Source organism: Girardinichthys multiradiatus, chromosome 12 (assembly GCF_021462225.1).
Source record: "Girardinichthys multiradiatus isolate DD_20200921_A chromosome 12, DD_fGirMul_XY1, whole genome shotgun sequence".
Taxonomy (NCBI): Eukaryota; Metazoa; Chordata; class Actinopteri; order Cyprinodontiformes; family Goodeidae; genus Girardinichthys; species Girardinichthys multiradiatus.
In genome coordinates, this window is record NC_061805.1 from 7,061,935 (window position 1) to 7,087,768 (window position 25,834).

The following is a 25,834-nucleotide window of genomic DNA, read 5'->3' on the forward strand; positions in this document are numbered from 1 at the left end:
GGCAGGAGGTCAATGATCGACTTTGTTGTCATATCATCAGACCTTCGGCCGCATGTTTTGGACACTCAGGTGAAGAGAGGGGCTGAGCTGTCCACTGATCACCACCTGGTGGTGAGTTGGATCCGCTGGAGGAGGAGAAAGCCGGACAGACTTGGCAGGCCCAAGCGCATAGTGAGGGTCTGCTGGGAACGTCTGGCAGAGCCCTCGGCCAGGGATGTATTCAACTCTCACCTCCGGGAGAGCTTTGACCAGATTCCGAGGGATGTTGGAGACATAGAGTCCAAATGGACCATGTTCTCCACATCTATTGTCGATGCTGCTGCCCGTAGCTGCGGCCGTAAGGTCTGCGGTGCCTGTCGTGGCGGCAATCCCCGAACCCGGTGGTGGACACCGGCAGTAAGGGATGCTGTCAAGCTGAAGAAGGAGTCCTATCGGCTGTGGTTGGCTTGTGGGACTCCTGAGGCGGCTGACGGGTACCGTGGGGCCAAGCGTGCCGCGGACGGGGCGGTGGCAGAGGCAAAAACTTGGACCTGGGAGGAGTTCGGTGAGGCCATGGAGAAGGACTACCGGTTGGCCCCGAAGCGATTCTGGCAAACCGTTCAGCGCCTCAGGAGGGGGAAGCAGTGCTTCGCCAACACTGTTTACAGTGGGGGTGGGAAGCTGCTGACCTCGACTGGGGACATTATCGGCGGGGGGAAGCAGTACTTTGAGGATCTCCTCAATCCTGCCATCACGCATTCCCTGGTGGAAACAGAGGCTGGGGACTCGGGGTTGGACTCTTTCATCACCCAGGCTGAAGTCACCGAGGTGGTTAAAAAGCTCCGTGGTGGCAAGGCTTCGGGGTTGGATGAGATCCGCCCTGAGTACCTCAAGTCTTTGGATGTTGTTGGGCTGTCATGGTTGACACGCCTCTTCAACATTGTGTGGTGTATGGGGACAGTGCCTTTGGATTGGCAGACTGGGGTGGTGGTCCCCTTTCATAAGAAGGAACTACAGGGGGGATCACACTCCTCAGCCTCCCTGGTAAGGCCTACGCCAGAGTATTGGAGAGGAGAGTCTGGCCGATAGTCGAACCTCGGCTTCAGGAGGAGCAGTGTGGTTTTTGTCCCGACGGTGGAACACTGGACCAGCTCTATACCCTCTACAGGGTATTCGAGGGTTCATGGGAGTTTGCCCAACCGGTTCACATGTGTTTTGTGGACCCGGAGAAGGCATTCAACTGTATGGAATCGGTGGCTCTTTACTAGGGGCCATCCGGTCTCTGTACAAGCGGAGCAGGAGTTTGGTTCGCATTGCCGGCACTAAGTCGGACCTGTTCCCTGTGCATGTTGGACTCCGGCAGAGCTGCCCTTTGTCACCGGTCCTGTTCATAACTTTTATGGACAGGATTTCTAGGCACAGCCAAGGGCCGGAGGCGGTCTGGTTTGGGGACCAGAGGATTTCGTCTCTTCTTTTTGCAGATGACATGGTCCTGCTGGCCCCATCTAGCCAAGACCTACAGCATGCACTGGGGCGGTTTGCACCCGAGTGTGAAGCGGCTAGGATGAAGATCAGCTCCTCCAAGTCCGAGGCCATGGTTCTCGACCGGAAAAGGGTGGCTTGTCCTCTTCAGGTTGGAGGGGAGTTCCTGTCTCAAGTGAAGGAGTTTAAGTATCTCGGGGTCTTGTTCACGAGTGAGGGAAGAATGGAGTGGGAAATCGACAGACGGATAGGTGTGGCTGCCACAGTAATGGGGGCGCTGTGCCGGTCCGTTGTGGTGAAGAGAGAGCTGATCCGAAAAGCGAAGCTCTCGATTTACCTGTCGGTCTACGTTCTTACCCTCACCTATGGCCATGAACTTTGGGTCATGACCGAAAGAACGAGATCCCGGATACAAGCGGCTGAAATGAGCTTCCTCCGTAGGGTTGCCGGGCACTCCCTTAGAGATAGGGTGAGGAGCTCGGCCATCCAGAAGGGGCTCGGAGTAGAGCCACTGCTTCTCCACATCGAGAGGAGCCAGTTGAGGTGGCTTGGGCATCTATACCGGATGCCTCCTGGACGCCTTCCTCGGGAGGTGTTCCAGGCACGTCCCACCGGGAGGATACCCAGGGGACGGCCCAGGACACGCTGGAAGGACTATGTCTCTCGGCTGGCCTGGGAATGCCTTGGGCTCCCCCCGGAGGAGCTGGAAGAGGTGTCTGGGGAGAGGGACGTCTGGCGTCTCTGCTGAGTCTGCTGCCCCCGCGACCCGGTCCCGGATAAAGCGGAAGACGACGACGACAACGAGAAAACTGCTGAGAAAGATCAGCTCTACTGCAAAATACGGCTGGGCAGACAAGGAGGATGAAGAACAAAACTAAAGACTTGAGTGCAGATTTTTATCATCAATATTACATTGAAATGAAACTATAGAATACTTATTTACTTATAACATTTTTTTCAGATTTTGATCTATTTATTTGTCCAGCATGAAAGTAGAAAGCTATTATTTAATTTTCCAACACAGAGAGGCATTATTGTATCATTTAATTTCAGAGATATCAAAGTCGATTTGGCACCTGTTGACTTATGTTGACTTCTGTTTGAAGTTTATTTAACTATTCTTTCTAACCACTCAGGTATAAGCATACTTTAAATCAGTAAAAATTATTACATATTCTTTGAGTAAACATAGTGTCATTAAGTGTTTCATGACTGGGCCAAGTGTCCTCTATTTTAGAAATCAAATTACGGTCAATCTATATTAAGGTATACCAGGGTATCCAAAATCAGCTACAGTATTGGTATAGATATGGTCATTAAACACTCATGTACATTTGGTGTGAGATGAAATGTGTTACGTTTGTCTTTGTGAGAAAAACGTACTTCATGTTTACTCTTCGTTAGCTTTTATTCCTGTTGTGAAGTGGTGTTATTAAATCAATAGTGACGTCATGTGCTTCGTAGATTGACCACAGTGACTGAAATTCACTGGTGTAAACACTAAAACACTTTAACTGGGGACTTCGAAAGCATTTCCGCCATGCTCATGTGTTCTGTAAAAGGACCTAGGTGGTGAGCAGGGTTTGAATTTAATCTGCTGCTATTATATCCCTGACTTGCCAAGCAAGGTAGTCTTACACAAGTCAAATGACTCGATTACTGATGGTATGTGCACCCAGCTAAATGGGGAAAAATCATAATTACATGTATTGGATGAACATAATATTTCGCCATTAACACACACTGGACATGTTGCACTGAAGAGTACTGCTTTCAGAACCATTATGCTTGAAAACAGAACAAAGGGGTCATATGTCATCAATGTGTTAAACCTTTTAGGAGTTTTCTGGATTTAACTGTCTTTATTCATACTTGAACGATAAACGAGCCTCCAGTCACTAGATGGGAGCAGTGCTCAAACAAATCAACAGGCTGCCTGTACCAGTGGAAGAAGTGCAGAGCACCGGTGTAAACAGAGCTAATGGAGGAGAGGTGGAGAAGTTTGTCATTGGAGTAAAAGAAAGAAACGTAGGATTTGTCAGTGGCAAGAAATGGGGGTAAGCATAAAATCATTAAATATAACGAAGGCCTGAAAGATTTTTGCTCCCTGGGGAGGCATGATAGAAAATAATTGAGAACCACTGGTTTAACTACATGCCTTCTATGGTTCTACAATGCCATTCAGCATTTACCGGTCTAACTTTAGTTGGATAAAGACTTAAAAGTGTCTTTATCTTAAAAACTTCAGAAATTCCATAAACTAAATCCACAAAAACACAAATATTTCACTGTTTAAGAGACTGAAAAGAGTACTAGACAGAACGTTGTCAAGAGAAGAAAAGCACATGTAGCAATGTGTAGCAATAAAAAACGAGACGGATGCAAAAGCCAGACATACTTTTTAGGTCTGTAGTCAGGGATGCTCCTGTCAAGGGAGATACGGTCACTGAGTTGAGCGTTGTAGCCATATTCCTCATACTTCCCCTCTGCATCGTGGCTGTCTTCCCCCAGAGTGGCAGCAGCTCCCCCCTGGCCGAGGCCTCCGGGTCCCTCCACCAGCCCCATCGGCTTTGCTAGACCTTTCAGGAACCAGAAAGACAATAATGAAGATGAGGAAGTACAAGTCTCTGTGACGACACACAAAAATTAGTAAAGGGGAGAAAGGTGAAGTGAGAGGCCATGAGTAGGAGCAACAGACTGAGATTTAGTATCAATGAGAGGAAACTGGTGTATGACAATCTGAGCACCATCAGAGCTCATCCATTGGCCACCATTACGCTACTTATAAAGTAAAAATGACCCAGTGAATACTACTCTCAGAAAACTATACAGTGGTTTTAAGAAAAAGAACAGAGGAATGGAGAAATAGAGAGTAAATAATTGTGCTCAGTTAAATCAAATTGTGTCATTATTGCTTTTTTCTATTTTTCTTTAATACTTCTTTGTTTGTCTCTGTCTTCTTCCACCTTCTTCTAGCCTCTTCCATCATTTCTGTTTCAAATAAAATATTCCCTCTAAGTTTGTTTACTTTTCTGAGATCCATTTTAGTCTGTTCCCCTTTGAAGTCCTTTGAATTCAACTTTCTCTTGAATCTTTTTCCCTGTAATTTGTCACATCATGTTTGTTTTCTAAAGTTCAGATTTATTACACATGAGTTCTGTGTTGGAAAAATATGTTATATTGCAGTATGTATTTAAAATATTGCATGGTAAATGCCACTGCTTGTCTTTAATGAGCTCTTTTAATTTTTTTTTATTTCATTTTATTTTTTTCCAAAATTTAATCATCTTATTTACAATATGTAATGTAATTCTTTGACCTTAAGAAGCATCTAATCATGTGGTTAACGTAACGGGACTAAATATTAAATGATTTAGCAGCATTGTTAAAAATCAACCTTTCAGTTATTTCCAAATATTTTTGTAGTAGCACACATGCTTAATATAAATGCTACAAATCAGTCTTTTAAGTTAGAATAAAACTATTTAGGTACATAAATGTCACACTTTCAGTACAGGCCACAACGGCTTTGTGATTATGTCCTTACTAATTTTTATGTTTTGTCACTGACCAATATTTTGTCTCCCCAGAGAGTTATTAAACTTTAAAAATGTTCTTTCAACTGAACAACTTACATGCTACTATGCTACAGTTACAGTGAGTGATGCTATCAATCCACCTCATTAGTGTGCTCTAAGTCTGAGTAATTCAATTTAATTCGGTTCAGTTTATTTATATAGCACCAATTCACTACACAAGTCATCTCAAGACACTTTGCTAATTAAAATCAATTCAATAGAATCATACTGATTTCAAGACAAGTACATACATTCCTATTGATCCTAGTTATCAAACAGTGCAGTTAAATTCAGTTTATTATTCAAATTGGTTAAATAGTTTTCTATCTAATGAAACCCCACATATTGCATTGAGTCAGTGACTTACAGCATTTACTCCTCCTAAATGAGCATGTAGCAAAAGCAGACAGTCACTGGCATTGTGTTGATTACTTTGCAGCAATCCCTCATACTGAACATGCATGTAGCGACAGCAGAAAGGAAAACTCTCCTTTAACAGGAAGAAACTTCAAGCAGAACCAGTCTCAGTGTGAGTGGCCATCTGCCACAACCAACTGAGGCTTGGAGAAGTAGTAGACAAGACATTTGGATTTTGTGTCAGGATGTAATTTGTGCTTTTCCAGGTCTCAGGATGACTATGGCCAATATCATTGGGTGCTGCTAAACATGTAGTTGCTGTTGCATGGTTACAAACTGGCTTCTCCCATTAGAGGGGAATTACCGTGTCCTGCACCAACCAATATGATAGCATTTTAAAAAGTAAGGATGGGGTTCATGTCGGGGACCAGCAAGTCACAAAATGTTCAGATAGTCTTAGATGCAAGCACGCAGAGCCTTATACCGGCTGTGAGTCTTGGAAGCTGGACAGTTTTCACCAATTGTGTTATCTACTTAAACCCTCTCTTTGAGGGCCAGCTGTTTGATTGAAGAACTTCCGTAATGGAATGAGACCTGACTGGCTGATCCGCTTTAATGTGGATGGTTTTTTTTTTAAATTGACAAGCGGTGGAGTAAACTTTTGGATATGGTGGTGGATATGGTGACCGTCAATTGTGCAATGACTTCAAAGTTTGTACTTTCTTGTGCTTTTCCAGGTCTCAGAATCAGAAACATCTTTATTGTCAAGTTTGTACAAACAAGGAACACGCTCTCAATAATAAAGAATATCTTTTTTAAATGTTAAAACATATAAATATGTGTAAAATATGTGTAAAAAAACAAGTTGGAAGAAATATTTTGCAAACTTGTTGAAGGTACATTCTAACCTGTCTAAAATTTTCTTAAACTTTTTTTCTAATTTTACTGCTGAATTAGAACCTTAAAAACTGTGCTAACTTCTATGCAATGTTGTCTACCTTAAAGAGAAGTGAGGACATTTCAGGACAGACCTTTCAGACTTTACTTCGTTATTGGTTGTTGAACAGTATTTTCTTTGTTTCAAGGTCAAGGAGCATACCTTCTTAGTTTAACGTGTTCATTTGTAAATTGGATCTTTTTTGTCAGTTTTGTAGCGGAGTAGTTAGGTAAGTGTTGTCTGATTAAACATTACTGTGGCCCTCCCCTTTGTCATGACCTGATTCATGCACTGCATGAAAAAAAGAGTTTGTTCCACTAAATCTATTCTTGCATAAATAATAGGGAGTTTTATTTAGGGGTATCAAACCAAATGTGGGTGCATACAAATGCATGCAACATTTTTAAGATTTCCTTTGCAAATTTGTAAAACCATCTATTATAGTCCTTCCATTTCAGAATGATGCACTACTTTCTGTTGGTTTATCACCTTAAACCCCAATGAAATACATTGAGGTTTATGTTTGTAATGTGATAGAATGTAAAAAAAAAAAAAAAGAAAAGGTCAAGGTAATAAATACTTTTTTGGGGACTGTATTTAAACAGGTTCAGCCAAAACTGTCCAATGGCCCTGCTGACCTATAAACTTTACATAAAACCTTCACGGGGTGAGAGTGTGCAGATGTTTCTTTTTTTTAATATCAAAATTTAACAAGATGAGAAAGAAATCCAACAGAAGTCTGCTACATTAAAGCCATTCCCCCAGGAGGCTACTTTCTGCAGCACCCATTGTCCTACATCATTTCTGTTCGGAACCTAAACTCTAAAGAGTTTGTTACCAAACTGCATGGCATCTTCTGTCTGAGGCAACCTTATTCACCATTGTTTAACTATTTAAAATTCAGTGAAATGGAAGGATAATGTCAGATCATTGTTATGCGAGCCAAGCTCCCAGTGTGGCCTCCATGGAGAAGCAGAGCCGCGTCTGTTTTCCACATCAACAGATGGACACACAGACAAAAAGTAAACAGCGCATAGCAATAAAGAGCTCAGCTCTCAGCTCGGGCCCTCCAGGAACCACACAATAATCACCACATTTGGATGGCCCCAAATCCTCGGGTGATGCTGAAGATTTGTAATTGGAGCTGAATGGTTGCAAACTGGCTTCTCCCACGAGAGGGATTAACCGTGCCCTGCACCAGCCAATGGGTGGCATTTTGACAAGTAAGGATGGGGTTCACGTCGTGGACCAGCCATCTGGCATAGCTGCACGTATCCCACAATAATTCTGATAGTCTGAGACGTGAGCGTGTGGGGCCTTACAGTGGCTCTGTGTGAGTCTTGGAAGCTGGACAGTTCCACCAGCTGTGTTGTCTACTTCAAACCTCTCCTCCACTGCTGACTGTGTTTGAAAGAAATTCCATAATAGGATGAGACCTGCCTGTCTGATCCACTTCAACGTGGACCGGGGCTTTTAAGATTCACAAGCATTCTCATAATGTCAGAGTATACCTGACATGTAATCAGTGCTGCAAGATTCAGTGGGAGTCTTTTTTTTAACTCTCATTTATTCTTGCATGGTTTCATATTGTTGTGCCTGCTGATAAAATGCTGCTTTTAAGATGTTTGGTAGGTTGTTCAGGATGTGAAATTGCACTGCTGGCTTTGATTTTTCTTTTATGTTCCAGCCTTTAATGCTGGGGAAAATTGTTTGGTAAAAAGCAGGAAAAAAATATTTTAAATGCATAACTTCATCTATACAAAAACTCAAATACCTCACTTACATTGCAACATTTCCCACCGAATGTGAAAAGCTTGCAAACATGAATGGATGCTTTTAATGCTCCTCTTGAGCGGAAGAATTTGGACCGCATTTGCATGCAGGTAAAGCACTGCACCAAAAACAGCAACGCTTAGGATTAGAAGCTCCACTCCTTCCATGACTACATGAGTTAAAAATGCATGTAACCATAATCTGTGAAGCACTAAAAACATCAAGCAAGTCACCAGTTAGGATATACACCAAAAACAGAACTGAGGGCCAACGCTACTATTGTATTACTGTGAGAAGCGGATACCATGCCAAGATTTTTCTCCTTAAATATATTTTTAAGGGCTTATTGACATGAAATTCACAGCAGAGGTTAGTAAGAATCAGTGTAATCCACACACGCAGAGAAATTTAAATATATTAGTCCATAAATGAAGTGCTCTAATTCTCAACTTCATTCTGGGTGCACCATTTGTTCACAACTTTAAAAGACTAATTAGCCACTAATGCCTTTCTACTGAACAGAGGAGCAATAGAGGGTGGTGCATTGCTCATATTGCTGTTTTGCCATTTTCTGAATGTCTTTAGCCATCTGTAAGTTTCTAATATCAAAACAGACAAAATTAGTTTAGGCTGTGTGGCAGGTTTATTCCGTCACTTTTACAGATCCAGGAGTGTTACTAACATGCTTCGACCCCTTTCAAAAAGTTTATTTGTTTTGGTTATATTAAAATATTGCTTGTTATGACATCAAAACATCTCATGTATGAAGAAATGGGTTGCAAGCATTGTTTATGTGTGGTTATGAGCCATAATTCCACACAAAACATCTTTAAATCTTCTTGGGGGGGCTCTTCATTGACTGGGTCATTCTAGGATTATGATTTGTCTCTAAAGGTGCGTTCCGACCAAACGCGAATGATCCAACAGGAGTTATTTACATGTTAACCCTATGTAAAGGCACGTTCAGGGGCAAAGCGATGCAAAGGATGTGACGCGAACGGCGCGATTAATACAAAGCGAGAGTGAAGTGAAACCGCGATGGATGCGGAGCAAATTTCACTGGAGTTAAAAAATCTGTACTTTTCTGTCAATTTGCGTCGCGTCTATAGCCCTCTTTTCAGCACAAAAGTTGTCATACAAGTACAAAACTCACAGCAGTTGCTTAGGGTACATCTATGTTCATGTTGGAAATTATATTTTATTCATAAATATTTTATTTTCAGATGCATATGTCAGCAAGCCTGATTTGTAGGTTGCCAATCAGCCATTATTACATAATTATTCAATACGCTACCATGCTACATTCTCTTGTCATATTAGCTCTTGCCTAGTGTATTTTGCTGCCCATCGTCCAGAAAAAATGTTTATTATATTTAGAAGATTTGGACAGTACAATTTGGCTGTTTTTCTATTGAGCTGAGATTTATTTACTCACCGAAGACAGATGGACAGGCATTCTGCAGTGGGGATACAGCACCTGTAGTTGGTGTCCCAGAGGCTGATTCACCCCGCAACACGGGCAGCAGGTCCTCAAACTGGGTCCTGGAAAGACGGAAATACCGCTGAAAGCGACCGTCATCCAGACGCTGCTCCTGGAGTAGGTTGTGGTACTCTCCAAACTGGTTCCGTCTCTGTTGAACCCAGGGACGTCGACGCCGGCAGCGTTGTTCAGCTTTCCATAAATAAAGCACCGCGACTCCCTCTCTGTTCAGTTGAAACCGGTAAGCAGCAGATAGAAGCTCCTCCTATTTGATAATGGGATGAAGCGAGTGGAGCGTTGTCGCCCGTTGGCAATGTGAATTGCTGGCGAAATGTCAGGCGAGCGACAGCACGCGAGTGAGGCAAAAAATTCACTGAAATCGCGTTCAACCGGAATGCACCTTAAAACTGACTGAGAATTTCCTTCCCTAGGCTTTGGGATCATGTCTTGCGTGCTGCACACATCCAAACTTGATCTACAGTACCATTCCTACTGAAGCGATGGTGTGTGAAAATACAGATAAATGACTAGTCTCAGTACACTTCTTCTTCAGCAGTGAAGGTTTACACATCAATCATTTATAGAGGCCATTATAGTTGAATTAATTGCTTGTTGTTTTCATAGAAAAATTGTATCTGCTAATTCCAGGTCATTTTGAAGCTCTCTGCAAGTAACTGCTGGCTACTGAACAACTCCTGTGACTACCCTTCTTACTCCTGTGACAGAAATCATGCAGGGAGGACATATTCATGGCTGCCTTATCTTGAGTGAATGTTCTGTTTTAGGATTATATCCACATTGGTGATACCTAAAACATTCAAATGTTTAGAAATACGTCTGTAACTAATGCCATCAGTGTTTTGCAACAATAAGGTTGCAAAGAACTTGATACCCGTCGTGAGTTGGGCAGCACCTTGGAAATGAGAAACCTTTTACAGGCCATCAGTTAGGAATAAATCAGCCAACATTGTTTGGTGAGCAGTTTTTTTATTCACCTCTTTTTCTTCATGTTTTCAATTTTAAATCGCTGCATCATTTAATTTTATTACACACAAATTAATTTATTGCCTACTTTGTTTTGATTTCTTTGCATGTGTAATATATGAAACAGACACTAGGTACCATGCAGGCTTATAAAAATGTTAATAGAATTTCGAGTTGTGACATGTTTCCGATGACGCATTTTTGCATTCAGTGTTTCCAATATAATTAAACTGCACTGCTGTGGCACTTTTATTTCACTGTGAGGCAATTACAGGCCAACAACTGTTTCTGCTGCTATCGCTCTGTTCCCATCTAAAGAGTCAGCTGGATGCAGATCCTTCATAAGCTGGGCACTAATTTCAATCTCATTTTATGCATCTGTCTCTGCTTTGTCTCACCCACAATTCATCCCGTGTGAGTGTAAACCTCTAGCAACTCCAACTTTAAGAGGTAACATTCAGAGTGCATTTGATTGTCATGCGTGAAAAACAATCTCAAAGTCAAAGATGACCCACTTTTTTGTAAAATATTTAAGAGAAGAGTATTTTTTTATGTGTCCAAAGTGATGCAGCTGAGTTCTAAATATTGATGCTGAGGAGATGAGGGGGATCCAGTGATCTTTTGAAGAGAAGGAAAAAATATCTTGTTGGTTTAAAGGATTCAAGAACCAAAACAAACCTATGAAATATTGAGAGCCCACAGAAGGGCTGCAGCAAGTCTAGCATTGCCACTTATAACAGCTGCAGGTATGTCAAGGGGACAGCAAGTGTGATTTGAAAACTGGTGGTGGTAGACCTCTAAGTTTAGACATCCAAGAGTTTGAAATGTAGTGCCAGTAGACGCACTGCAAAGCCTAAGACAAAGGTATGCCTAAGTTTTTTCATGCATCTGAAACTGATTTTTAACAAGTCTGCAGGCATTATTCTAAAAAAGAGGGTAATGTAATTTGTGTCCAATAGCAAACAGGAAACAAAGCTTCAATTTCAATCAGTATCTGTTCTAACACATGTGGTCCACTAAAATATTTAAACACCATGAGCTTTATTGCTCAGTTTGGCATGAAGTTTTAACTAGATGCAGCCCATGTTCCATTTGTAGCCACGGATGTGTTGCCATCCACTGCTTTCACTCTTTTAAAAAAGCCTCAAACCTTTAACTATAGGCAGGCTTATCATCTATGTTAAAATAAGAACCCAGTCTGATTGATCGCAACATTTTGCTGAACTTTATACAGTCTTTGTTCCAAAAATATGAGTTCAGAGGCCTCAGCAAGCTACTCTGTACTCTGTATAGTACAGTCCCTTGCAAAACTATTCATACCCCTTGAACACATTTAATCAGGTAACAGCTACAAACTTCAATGTATTTTAATTGGATTTAGCTCAAAACAAAGTAGCCAATAAAAGGGAAGTGGAGTAAATATCAGGTCTCGGACACATATGCATGCACCATCCTGCGTTAATTCTCTGTAAAAAACAAAAAACCCTATCTATCGCAGCTGCAAGTCTTTTTGAATGTACAGGGGTTGGACAATGAGACTGAAACACCTGGTTTTAGACCACAATAATTTATTAGTATGGTGTAGGGCCTCCTTTTGCGGCCAATACAGCGTCAATTCATCTTGGGAATGACATATACAAGTCCTGCACAGTGGTCAGAGGGATTTTAAGCCATTCTTCTTGCAGGATAGTGGCCAGGTCACTACGTGATACTGGTGGAGGAAACCGTTTCCTGACTCGCTCCTCCAAAATACCCCAAAGTGGCTCAATAATATTTAGATCTGGTGACTGTGCAGGCCATGGGAGATGTTCAACTTCACTTTCATGTTCATCAAACCAATCTTTCACTAGTCTTGCTGTGTGTATTGGTGCATTGTCATCCTGATACATGGCACCGCCTTCAGGATACAATGTTTGAACCATTGGATGGGCATGGTCCTCAAGAATGGTACGGTAGTCCTTGGCAGTGACACACCCATCTAGCACAAGTATTGGGCCAAGGGAATGCCATGATATGGCAGCCCAAACCATCACTGATCCACCCCCATGCTTCACTCTGGGCATGCAACAGTCTGGGTGGTACGCTTCTTTGGGGCTTCTCCACACCGTAACTCTCTTGGATGTGGGGAAAACAGTAAAGGTGGACTCATCAGAGAACAATACATGTTTCACATTGTCCACAGCCCAAGATTTGCGCTCCTTACACCATTGAAACCGACGTTAGGCATCGGCATGAGTGACCAAAGGTTTGGCTATAGCAGCCGGGCCATGTATATTGACCCTGTGGAGCTCCCGACGGACAGTTCTGGTGGAAACAGGAGAGTTGAGGTGCACATTTAATTCTGCCGTGATTTGGGCAGCCGTGGTTTTATGTTTTTTGGATACAATCCGGGTTAGCACCCGAGCATCCCTTTCAGTCAGCTTCCTCTTGCGTCCACACTTAATCCTGTGAAATGTTCAGTTTAAGATCTTGTTTGGAAACATAGGTCAGGGAAAACATTATGGAGAAATTTAAAGTAGGACTATCTGCTGTGTCCCTTTGTCATCGTAATGCTGTTTATTTTTAAAATCTGATCAGAACAATAAAACATTTTATTTGTTGTCTATTTAAGAAACATCTGGTTCATTATTGCAATACCATTAAAACAGATGTCTATTGTAGTATTAGAATAATATGATACCAACAATACATTTAATTACATCTGTAGTAAAGGTTATTAAAAATGTTATTCTTCCTTCAGAATAGTGAAATATGGAGATAAATAATTGATTCAACTCCATTAGACTGGTATTCCGATGCTTCATTAAAAAAAAAGTGTATTTACATCAATATTTACCTTTCTTGTAAATGAATACATGCCCCTCTTCTACTGAATCTTACCATTAACAGTATGCAATCATTGCATGGCTCTAAGCCAGCAGCACTAATAATAGAAATACTTGCTTCATCAGAAACAAGCCCTATTCTCTGCGGCCGCCTGCTGATTGTCAGGTGAGTCGCTGAATTCATTAACATTATTTTGAAGTCTGAGCAAAACTGATATTAATCTGTTTCTGAAGCTATGTTATCATTGAGCTTCTCATCTGCATATCTTTTTTGGATTATATTTCATTTAATCAGGAATCACAGTGCTGAGGTGTGTTGTCACTGCAGCCATCACCATCACACGCTACACATTATATACGCACACCAAGATATGCATCATCCAGATCCAGTCTAAAGCTAATGCGTTTGTCAGCATGGAAGACAGTGAATGTGACATTTCTCCTCTCTCATCTAGGCTTTGCTCCAGTGGGTTTGGCATATAAACAGCCTTAGTTTCTGTGTCATAATTGTGCATCATAGATAAGAAGCCTATCTGGTGCTGCAGCTGAGCCTCAGTGGCCTCCATCCCATCAGCACCTACGCAGCAAGAGACGGATGGCAGTGACATGCATGGCTGATGACAGAAGCCTCATTGTGACCGTGAGCAGTGGGACAACAGCCTATATCACATTGACATACCCGCCTCTGGTCAGAAGAGTAACCCAAGAGCAGCTATTTGCTAACAGCAATGTCTGGTTTGAAGAAGCGTTATTTTAGAGCATTTCCGCTTAGAGTGACAAAACGCTAGAGAAATGATGGTCAGTGGAAAGGAAGGTCACCGAGTTTTATGTGAGCGTAACCCAAAGCCATAGAAAAAAACAGCCTTGGCTAATTTTTATTAAACCAAGCTAATAATTCCTGAAAGTGCATGCTGGGAGTGATCCGTTCTGTCGATAAACAGTGAGATTTATGCAATAAGAGTGCATATTATGTAGATCCTGTTTGAACCAGATTGGAACTGCCCTGAGGCAATAGATCAATGCACCAACTAGCCATCCTTCCATTGTGCTAACATCTTCTGCACCAGTATTGCTCTTCACAATCTAAATAATGTTTCTGGATTAACAGACAAACAGACAGAATGAAGCAAAATTAAATTCAATTCAGTTTTATTTATATAGCGCCAATTCACAACACATGTTGTCTCAAGGCACTTCACAACAGTCAGGTACATACATTTCAATTAATCCTAAACATTGAACAGTGCAGTCGGAGTTAGCTTTTTATTCAAATTGGATAAAATGTTTTTCTGTCTAAGGAAACCGAGCAGATTGCATCCAGTCAGTGACTTGCAGCATTTCCTCCTCCTGGGTGAGAATGTAGAGACAATGGACAGTCACTGGCGTTGACTTTGCAGCAATCCCTCATACTGAGCATGCATGTAGCAACAGCAGAGAGGAAAAACTCCCTTTTAACAAGAAGAAACCACCAGCAGAACCAGGCTCAGTGTGAGCGGCCATCTGCCACGACCGACTGGTGGTTTGAGAGAACAGAGCAGAGACACAAAAAGAACAGAGAAGCACTGATCCAGGAGTACTTTCTATGGGAAGGAAAAGTAAATGTTAATGGATGTAGCTCCTTTAGTCGTTTCACCTAGAAAGAAAGAACAGATAAACTCTGAGCCAGTTTTCAAGGTTAGAGTCTGAAAGAGAGCACATAGAGATTATTACAGTTAAGCTCAATCAATCGCCATGTCTAGGAGAGAGAAAGGGTTAAACACTAAAAGACAGGGCCATGTGGATCATCGGTAGAGGGTGAGCATTAAGTTGTTGCCAGCAGAAGCTCGGACGATTCCCTCTCCAGAAAGGTGTCACAGGTAGACACAGAGCCAGGCCAGGTGCAGCTTCTAGGAAGAGAATAGAGAGAACAAGGTTATAAGCTGAAATAACAGCAAATAACGCAAAATTGGAGAGTAGTGTGAGAATGTAGCGAAGAGGGTGAAAGTGGTCGTTATGTCCTCCAGCAGCCTAAGTCTATAGCAGCATAACTACACAGATAGCTTCAGTTCAGATTATTTAGTTAAACGGTGCTTATTTACAACAATGTCGTCTCAAGGAACCCCATAAAGGGTCCCACTGATGGTCATTGTTATACTAAAAACAACAAGGATTGGGATACCTCTCTCTGTCAGACTGATTATAACCATTGGAAAAGAGAAGGGGTCATACAGGTAGCAGTAATGGAGGGTGTGTTTGCACCTCAACCATAACTGAGCCGGTTTAGGCTAAACCTGACTCCCCCTTACTCCAACCAACCGGGAGGGAGGAAGGCTCCCTCCCTGATAAACTAAGCCACTCTAACTATAAGCTTTATCAAAAAGGAAAGTTTTAAGCCTAGCCTTAAAAGTAGACAGGGTGTCTGCCTCACGGACTAAAGGTGGGAGCTGGTTCCACAGGAGAGGAGCCTGATAACTAAAGGATCTGCCTCCCATTCTACTTCTAGAGACTCTAGGAACCACCAGTAAACCTGCAGTCTGAGAATGAAGTGCCCTGTTAGGAACATATGGAACCATCAGATCTCTGATGTACGATGGAGCAAGATCATTAAGGGCTTTATTAACAAAACAACTCTACACTTCAACTGACCAGCCAATGAGTAATTTGGAAGTGAATTTGCTTCCCTACAGCTGAGTACAAGGAACCTGTATTTATCAGTAGGGAAATCATGGATTGTTCATCCATACCTCAACATGAGGCCACAATAGACACTTTCTAAAATTCTCAGAGGTCCAAGCCACTCAAGGCCATAAGTCATAGATCAAATAGCTTTGCTGCAACGAGATTTCTCCTTGTAGACCCTAAAGTTGAACACTCTATTATGAGAAACAGGGAGCATACAATACAGAGAAGACTGTAGCAACCATTCCTACTGTGGATGATTTGTATTGTTATGGTGCAGTGTTTTTCTGACTTTACTGTAATTTAGAGTTCCAAACATTGTAGAAAACAATAGTGAGAGTACTGCATAAACTGACATTTGACCTATTGAATTGTTATTCCACCAAAAAGCAAAAAAAAATCTTTTTCACTATTTATCTGTAAACACCTCACAATTATCTCTTGTTTCAGTAGATTAAACTGAACATCACTTTTTTTTTAATACCAACTGTAATGACAAACATCATAGCAAAACCTGCTGGAAAGAAATATTTTACAGAGAAAATGGAATTTATCCTATTAAGTTGAAAGGGAACACACTGAAATGGACATCAGGGTCTCAAGAATAAATGCTTGCATTTCAGTATCATTCTTCATAATAGAAGCTCATCTTGTATGTGTATAGAGCGAACTCACAAAGCGGGCTGCACGGTGACGCAGTTGGTAGCACTGTTGCCTTGCAGCAAGAAGGTCCTGGCCCTGCCGGGGTATGCATGGAGTTTGCATGTTCTCCCCGTGCATGCGTGGGTACTCCGGCTTCCTCCCACAGTCCAAAGACATGCCTGTAGGTTAATTGGTCTCTCCAAATTGCCCATAGGTGTATGAATGAGTGTGTGCATGGTTGTTTGTGTATTGCCCCGTGATGGACTGGCGACCTGTCCAGGGTGTACCCCGCCTCTCGCCCATAGACTGCTGGAGTTAGGCACCAGCTTCCTCGCGACCCACTATGGAATAAGCGGTAGAAAATGACTGGACTCACAAAGCCTCAGAAGGTAAGAGTGAAGAGGTATTTACTAATTCTAATGCAACACTTAGAGTCAAAACACTGCTTCAAAAGATTGTTTAAAAGCTCCTTATCTAATTATTCCATGGCTGGTCGCATCAAAAGCAGAGCAGTACTACTGATAATCCTCGTGTTGCTCATTTCTCTGCAGAAGAGGCCAATGAAAAAACTTCACAGTTTGCTTGTTGGGAGTCTGGTGACCATCTATCAGACAACCATAAAAGAGGAATTCTCTGACTTGTTTATGTCATCCAATTCTAATTGATCCCTGCTGCTGCTCCAATGGCATGTAATTGGTAAGCTATAAACAACAAATGGGCAATTATCTCATATCGCTGGTGGACATGGTAATAGTTATTTCAACACTGAGTCCCCCTCTTAGTGTAGTTATTCCCTTCAGCAGGAGAATACCATTGGTCTGTGCACAAGTGAGGAAAAAAAAAGCTGGTGTCCTGCACTATGAAAACGTGATTAAGTACGCCATTAAAGAGTTCAAAACAAATCATGGAGAAATGGCGACAGCAAGCAAATGTTTTAATGCACCCTTGGCTCTTTTCGAGATAAATTGCGACTGAATTACAGTCCGTTTTCAAGACCTATATTTCACAGTGAGACTGTTTGCAAACTGTAAATCAGTTTGTTGGAGCCACACTGAATGTGTGACTTGTTTTGTGAATTTGTTTGAAGAATTAAGTTCAGCAGTTTATTATGTTAAAATCTGTTTAAAATGTTGTGTAACAGCCTGGAACAGAGTGAAATTATTCAGAATAAATCTAATTTATTAAATGTACAGTACAGACCAAAGGTTTGAACACAACTTCTCATTCAAAGAGTTTTCTTTATTTTCATGACTATGAATATTGTAGCTTCACACTGAAGGCATCAAAACTATTAATTAACAACATGTGGAATTATATACTGAACAAAAAAGTGTGAAACAACTGAAAATATGTCTTATATTCTAGGTTCTTCAAAGTAGCCACCTTTTGCTTTGATTACTGCTCCGCACACTCTTGACATTCTGTTGATGAGCTTCAAGAGTCACCTGAAATGGTTTTCACTTTACAGGTGTGCCCTGTCAGGTTTAATAAGTGGGATTTCAAGTCTTATAAATGGGGTTGGGACCGTCAGTTGTGTTGTGCAGGAGGTGGATACAGTACACAGCTGATAGTCCTACTGAATAGACTGTTAGAATTTGTATTATGGCAAGAAAAAAGCAGCTAAGTAAAGAAAAACGAGTGGCCATCATTACTTTAAGAAATGAAGGTCAGTCAGTCCGAACAATTGGGAAAATTTTGAAAGTGTCCCCAAGTGCAGTCGCAAAAACCATCAAGCGCTACAAAGAAACTGGCTCACATGAGGACCCCCCCAGGAAAGGATGACCAATAGTCACCTCTGCTGCGGACGATAAGTTCATCCAAGTCACCAGCCTCAGAAATCGCAGGTTAACAGCAGCTCAGATTAGAGAACAGGTCAATGCCACACAGAGTTCTAGAAGCAGACACATCTCTAGAAAAACTGTTAATAGGAGACTGCGTGAATCAGGTCTTCATGGTAAAATAGCTGCTACGAAACCACTGCTGAGGACAGGCAACAAGCAGAAGAGACTTGTTTGGGCTAAAGAACACAAGGAATGGATATTAGACCAGTGGAAATCTGTGCTTTGGTCTGATGAGTCCAAGTTTGAGATCTTTGGTTCCAACCACTGTGTCTTTGTGCGGCGCAGAAGAGGTGAACGGATGGACTCTACATGACTGGTTCCCACCGTGAAGCATGGAGGAGGAGGTGTGATGGTGTGGGGGTGCTTTGCTGGTGACACCGTTGGGGATTTATTCAAAATTGAAGGCATACTGAACCAGCAGGCTACCACAGCATCTTGCTGCGGCATGCTATTCCATCCGGTTTGCGTTTAGTTGGACCATCATTTATTTTTCAACAGGCCAATGACCCCAAACACACCTCCAGGCTGTGTAAGGACTATTTGACCCTAGAAGGAGAGTGATGGGGTGCTGCGCCAGATGACCTGGCCTCCACAGTCACCGGACCTGAACCCAATCAAGATGGTTTGGGCTGAGCTGGACCGCAGCGTGAAGGCAAAAGGGCCAAAAGGTGCTAAGCATCTCTGGGAACTCCTTCAAGACTGTTGGAAAACCATTTCAGGTGACTACCTATTGAAGCTCATCAACAGAATGCCAAGAGTGTGCGGAGCAGTAATCAAAGCAAAACGTAGCTACTTTGAAGAACCTAGAATATAAGACATATTTTCAGTTGTTTCACACTTTTTTGTTCAGTATATAATTCCACATGTTGTTAATTCATAGTTTTGATGCCTTCAGTGTGAAACTACAATATTCATAGTCATGAAAATAAAGAAAATTCTTTGAATGAGAAGGTGTGTCCAAACTTTTGGTCTGTAATGTACATCAAATGTCTCTAAGGCCTTTGGAGTCATTTCAATATCTGAAATGCTTTAATTCTCCTACGTCCAAATTCATATGTTCAAGGGATAACGACAGGCCAGGCAATTGTGGAAGTACCTTTCTCTTTACAAGTTTCTCTCTTCTATATTCATTTCTATTCTCATTTTTTGAGTGGACACACAACTTTGGACTTAATTCTCACACATGGGACACGGATATAAAAATAATTAAAGCTGACCCTTTGGACCATCCAACCACAAATAAAATAAATGTCCTCCCCCCAATATCATCAACAGAATTGGAAGTAGATTTTGGATTAAAAGATAGGTGTATTTCCTTATTTTATGCCCCCTGGGGGATTTGCCCCACTGTTAACTTGCGCTGTCTTCACATATATCCGAGTGAATGAGGGAATTCAATGTACGACTTGAGAGCCAACACTACAGGCTGAATTTAAGAACCCAAACTTAACTTAAAATGACAGAATGAACATCAAAAAGGTGCTAAAACTCCAGCATAATGACAAGATCAAGCCCAAAACGTCTGCATTTGCACTTTCTTGTAGACATGAAGCCACCAGAATAAGAAACAAATAAAAGACAATTGTAAAACCATCAAAACAGAATATGAGTTTCTGCATCTTTAACAAACAAAATGCTAACTTTCTCCTCTGTGATACATCAGGGTTTAACAGGTTTTAAGAATCTGTATTTTTAATAGGACATTACAAAATGTTTGACAGCTATTGGTGAATGACATAGTAAAATAACATTATCACTGGTTTTAATGGTATAGTTTTACAGTTTGTACATACCTAAGGTTTTGAGGATATGATTAATGTTTCACAAACTTTTCCACTTTGTTTCATTTTTGTATGATCCACAGGCATTTTAGAAACAATGGCATGTATTAAATTTAGAGTTGAATTTAAAATCTTTTGGAACCCTGTTAACACTAGATTATTAATACTAGAAGTTTAATGATATCTCGACCAAAGTGAAGCCTAGTCTTGCAAAGTGTTGTCCACCTCAGGCAAGATATGAATGATTTGAAAGGACTTTAAAAATACCACATATTGATGACTGTTGCCGCTAAAAATGAAAAGATAAATATCAGCTTCAGAGTGTCCCACTTGTGCAAAAGTAAAGGGCTATTTCACCTTAATTATTCTGCACTGAATTTAGATTCTTTAAAAGACAGTTTTTAATTTATAAAACTTTCATTTCATTCATGAAAAGACAAGCGGAAACATTTCTAATCCTTTTTAGGACTACTTCAAAATTAGGATGAAACCTACAACACCTACAGACCAAAAGCTCAGTGGGAACAGCTTAAAACAATGTATTTCTCGTTTATAGTTCTAATGTTGTTTTCTAACAATATATGTATAAAATATAGCTGTCATGAAATAACACGGTAATAACTTAAAGTACCAAATGTATGTAACAGATTTTTAATACTACTTCATAGTGTTTAATAAACATAATTAGAAACAATATTACAGGTGTTTTGGAAGAGACTGAACAACAGAAGGGAATTTTCTGACTATTTGATCGTACTCTAGTACTAGTATTGGATTCCTCCTTCAGCCTGAATGATATGCTCAGTAAATAACACATAGCCTGAGTGACTAGTAAGTAATCTAGCTTTAATATCATCCTACTGTCTGTTCAAATGTTAGCCTTATAAACTGTTTAAAGTTTTAAAAATGAAACATCCTACATTTAAGGATGAAGCTCAGATATAAACTCATTTTATGGAATAAGGTTCTACCGATGTGACCTAACCACAGACTAATGGCAATGCAATGCTATTCATGTTCGTCCTTCTACTGCAGGAACCTTCCAATAAATTGTCCTTTAGATGAGAGACTGCTTGATGAAAATTGTTTTTTGGTGTAGCAGCTGGCATGCAGACATTTTGCTATTTAAATATCTAATGGGTACAAAATTACAGACATAAACACTTATAGTCACAGTGAAGTGTACAAGTCATTTACTGAGGGCTTTTACTGAATACGGCCCAGTAAAATCTGAACGGACAGCACATACAGACAGCATTGCACTCTAATGCATAACCCTGCTTCATTAGCCTCTTAACAAAGCAACAGCCAACACTCATCCACCTGGTTGACACAGTTTCATTTAAGAAACTGATTATTTTAGGTCTTTTCAATGAGGCTGCAAGATTACAGAAAAATATTCATCAATCATGGTCCATGGAAGGACACACTCATGAGACTACAGCTTGCGTTTGCAAAATATTCTCCAATCCAGAAAGGCTATACAGTCTTGTTAAGAAGACAAGACACTTAATGACAGTCTGTTTTCTTACATGTATGCAAATATAGATATTTCATATCAGTCTTAACAATACTGACATATTATAGGTAAATTATAAAAACTGTTTACATTTTTCTGTAAAAGTTTACAAAAAATGCAGTTTTTGGTAAGGAATAAGTTAGGACACCCCCACATATTTACCCACTTAAACTGTGTAAAATTATACTCAGGTGCACATCATTAGAACATTGTTACAAAGGATTTTGAAGGATGTTTTCTGCATTTAAACGTCAGATATTTACTTTAGAGTGCTCCTGGCAGTGAAGTGAGAGTGAACATCATGGTCATTTCAAAAAAGCTCTCTGGGGCCTTCAAAAACAAGACTGTAGCAGCTTATGATTTTGATGAGGGAAGTCTTAAAAAAGTCTCAAAAGAATTTGAAATCAGTCGTTAAACTTTTTGAAAATAGTCTACAAGAAGACATTCAAAACAACTGCCAACATGAACTGGGAAGTACAGAGCTAGAAGTGTCATGGTTTGGGAAGGCTTTGCTGCAGGAGGACCTGGCTAACTCATGTTCATGGTTTCCACCATGAATTTTATGTATCTTAGGGTGCCTAAGAAAAACGCGAGATCATCTGTTAAACAAATCCAGTGTAAACTTTGCTCTGATATTTGTCAGAGACTGGTAGATACTCTGGCTGCAAGAAGCATTTAGCTCACGTTATTTCTGCCATAGGGGATAAGATTAGCTTTTAAGGGGTGGAGTGTCCTAACTTTTTTCTCAGATAGAAAACACATTTTTATTGATATCTTCTGTTTAGCGAGTATAAAGGTCAATTTTGTTGTTTAAGTGCAATTAAAACACTTTCTTTTGAAAATACCAAAATTAAATAAACATCAATATGTGACCGTTTCTTGATAATATATATATATATATATATATATATATATATATATATATATATATATATATATATATAGATGTTTAATGGGGTGTCCTTATTTATTCAGGCTGTATGTGTTAATCTTGTTCTATTTAAACTGGTAATTTGGCCCATCCTTATCTAAAGATTGTATCACTTTTAAGCCAGGTCCTACCGTTTAACTGATTGTAGACCACATCCTCCAGCCTCTCCAGCCGCTGAAGAATAGACTGCCTGTCCACCGAGTTGGAAACTTTTCCATTCCTGGCTCTCAGCCTCTGGTCTGAGAGGCGCCCCAGCTGGATGAGCTCCTCGGATCGGTCCTGGATCCTGCAGTACACCGAGAACAAGATGATCCCGACGAACACCAGGATGTTCACGGTCAGCAAAGTTTTGATTTTGCGTGCCACAGCCATGAAAAAGGGAATACTGGTCTGGCTGAGTCAGTCAAGCCCAGCAGTTGTCCATGAGTGGTGGATGATTTTGCGCTAACTGGTTCATTCAGCACCGCGGACAGCTCAGGAGGCTGCGATCGTAGTAAGCTGATGGAAGTTCAGGACCGCGGAAAAAAGGTTGCTCGGCTCCAGCCGGAGTACGATGTTTTTTCTTTTTTATGGGCTTCAGCGAGAACAGCTATACGTGCTCCCCCCAACACAGCCTCTTGAACTAGGCGTTACAAGCGAAGAATGACGCGAGGGGAGACATATCCCTTCCAAACAGCGGACGACAGTTGCAAAACATCTCTCCCCCGCAACGTGGGAAGTCGCCAGCACAGTTAGCCCCGATGTGTCTCCTCCATCGTGCAGGTAACTCTCTGCTATGGCCGCTCGTGCTGAAGCATTTCCTCACTGTCACTGTTCTTCATTTGCATCTCTTTGATAAAGACGACGGTGGTCACTCGATCCCTCCCGCTCTTCAAATATGAACTCGAGGTGCGTCCAATAAATATGTACTCGCTTGAAAAAAATTAGAGAAGAGGCGGCGTTTCTCTGTCTCCCCTTGCTTTTCTGTTTTTCTCCTCCCCCCGTCAGGAATTTGCAACCCTCCCTAGTCGCCGCTGCAGCTTGAAAATGGGTTGATGGCAGTTTAGCCCTTAAATGCAGCCGTCGCTGAGCGTTGGTGGGAGAATTGCAGAGCTATGTGGCATGGTGTCCCTCCTCTCCTCTCAGCCGCTCCGCTTCGCTCTGCTCTCTGACAGGGAGGAAGAATCGCCGCTGCGTCCTGACGTTGAGAGTCACTATCATGAATATTCAGCAGTCTTGTCGGGCTGACTGGAAGAGATGCACAGGGCGAGTATGAAACCGGCCAAACGCTTCCACTCGGCAGAGCAGCCCTCTCAGCTAATGAACTGCGAAATTGTGCGTGAAGATGTGTTAACAGAAAAGCTGATCCGTAATGCGTGGAGGTTGTAACGTTTTCCATACACTGCACGTGTATGTACGTTCAAATCTGCCCTTTATGCAACTGACCTTCCACGCTTTAGAGTGATGTTCATCTAAAAATGTACACACCAGACAACATGGTATAGTGGAGCAAACAAATTTCATAAGAGGCATCTTCCTATTGCAACTTTAGATAATAAATGAAAAACAAAGTAGCACATATTTGTGAAGTAGAAGAAAAATTACATACATTTTTTGGGGAAAAAAACGTAATGGAAAGTGTTGCATTAGTATTCAACCCCTTGAGTCAACACTTTGAAGAACCACTTTCATTGCAGTTGGAGCTGCAAGTCCTTTGGGGTATGTCTACCAGCTCTGCACATCTTGACTGACATCACGTCAACTGAAAATCAGTTTTCAAGCCATGCCTGACAGGCGGTTTCTCCTGGTGGTATCCTCTCTCACTCAATGACCACAGGAGAAAGGCACCAGAATATGGAAGGATTTATGTATCCTTCAGAGTGATAAATGTCAGCTACAGCCCCCATAAAAAAAACACTCCAAAAATAGTGAAAAAAGACTAATATAATAAAGCAAAACACATTAAAACAAAACTGATAAAAAAAGAACAGGATAAACTAAGTCGCAGAGATGGGAGTTCCCACAACACTTAAACCCCACCCACCCATTTGAGAAGTTGGCCAAAATGTTTACATTTCGCACTCATCTGACCTGACCACCTTCATGGCTTGTGGTAAACTTTAAATAAGACACCTTATGGCTTTCTTTCGACAGTGGCTTTCTTCATGCCACTCTTCAATAAAGGCCAAACTTGTGGAGCAAGTGCTGTCAATAGATTTGCCCACCTAAGCTCTGCATCGCTGGAGCTCCTCCGAAGTTACCATGAAGCTACTGGCCCCTTTCCAGGGGTGTCAGTTTAGATGGACTTCCATCTTTTCCACATCTTTATATGTGACCTTTCTGTTGTGTTTCTTGGTCTTGCTAATGCTGTTTGTTCACTAATGAGCTCCTATGAGCTTCTGAGGTCTTCACCAAACAACTGTGATTGTTTTACAATATATATGCTTACAATAGGTAAAATTATCAAGCAGTGTGGGATAAATTTCCACTGTTATGCTGATGATACTCAGCTATTTTTATCCATACATTCTGATAAATCCAACAAGTTAGATAGTCTACAGGCATGTCCTGAAGACATAAAAACCTGGATGACTTTAAATTCTTTGATTCAGAATTCAGACAAGACAGAAGTTGTCGTCTTTGGACCGTAGTCTTTCAAAAAAGAAACCGCTTAGTCAATCAATTAATCTTGATGGCATTAAATTGGCCTCCAGTAATAAAGTAAAAAAACCTTGCTGTTATTTTGACCAGGACATGTCATTTAAATCCCATATTAAAATAGGTTTCTAGGATGTCCTTCTTTCACCTCCTTAATATTGCCAAAATAAGAAATATTCTGTCCAGAAGAGATGCTAAAAGAACTAGTTCATGCATTTGTTACTTCAAGGCTGGACTTTCGTAAATATTTACTATCAGGATGTCCACAAAATACATTTAAAAGCCTTCAGCTGATGCAAAGCACTGCAGCAAGACTTCTGATGAAAATTATAAAGAGAGATCATATTTCTCCTTATTTAGTTTCCCTTCATTGGCTCCCTGTTGACTCCAACATATAATTTAAAATTCTCCTTTTCACATATAAAGCCCT

The 25,834-nt window shown here is 41.1% G+C and overlaps 1 protein-coding gene across 1 annotated transcript in view; it reads right to left on the reverse strand.

Annotated features, from left to right (window-relative positions):
• Positions 1-24,020, reverse strand: part of galnt9 (polypeptide N-acetylgalactosaminyltransferase 9) — a 173,367-nt gene extending 149,347 nt beyond the window's left edge. Inside the window, exons 1-2 of the mRNA XM_047380147.1 lie at positions 22,899-24,020; positions 3,860-4,040 (exon numbers count right to left, since the gene is read on the reverse strand). Coding sequence (XP_047236103.1) covers positions 3,860-4,040; positions 22,899-23,139 — 422 coding nt within the window. The 5' untranslated portion in view covers positions 23,140-24,020. The remainder of the gene's footprint in view (positions 1-3,859; positions 4,041-22,898) is intronic.
• Positions 24,021-25,834: the final 1,814 nt, after the last annotated feature.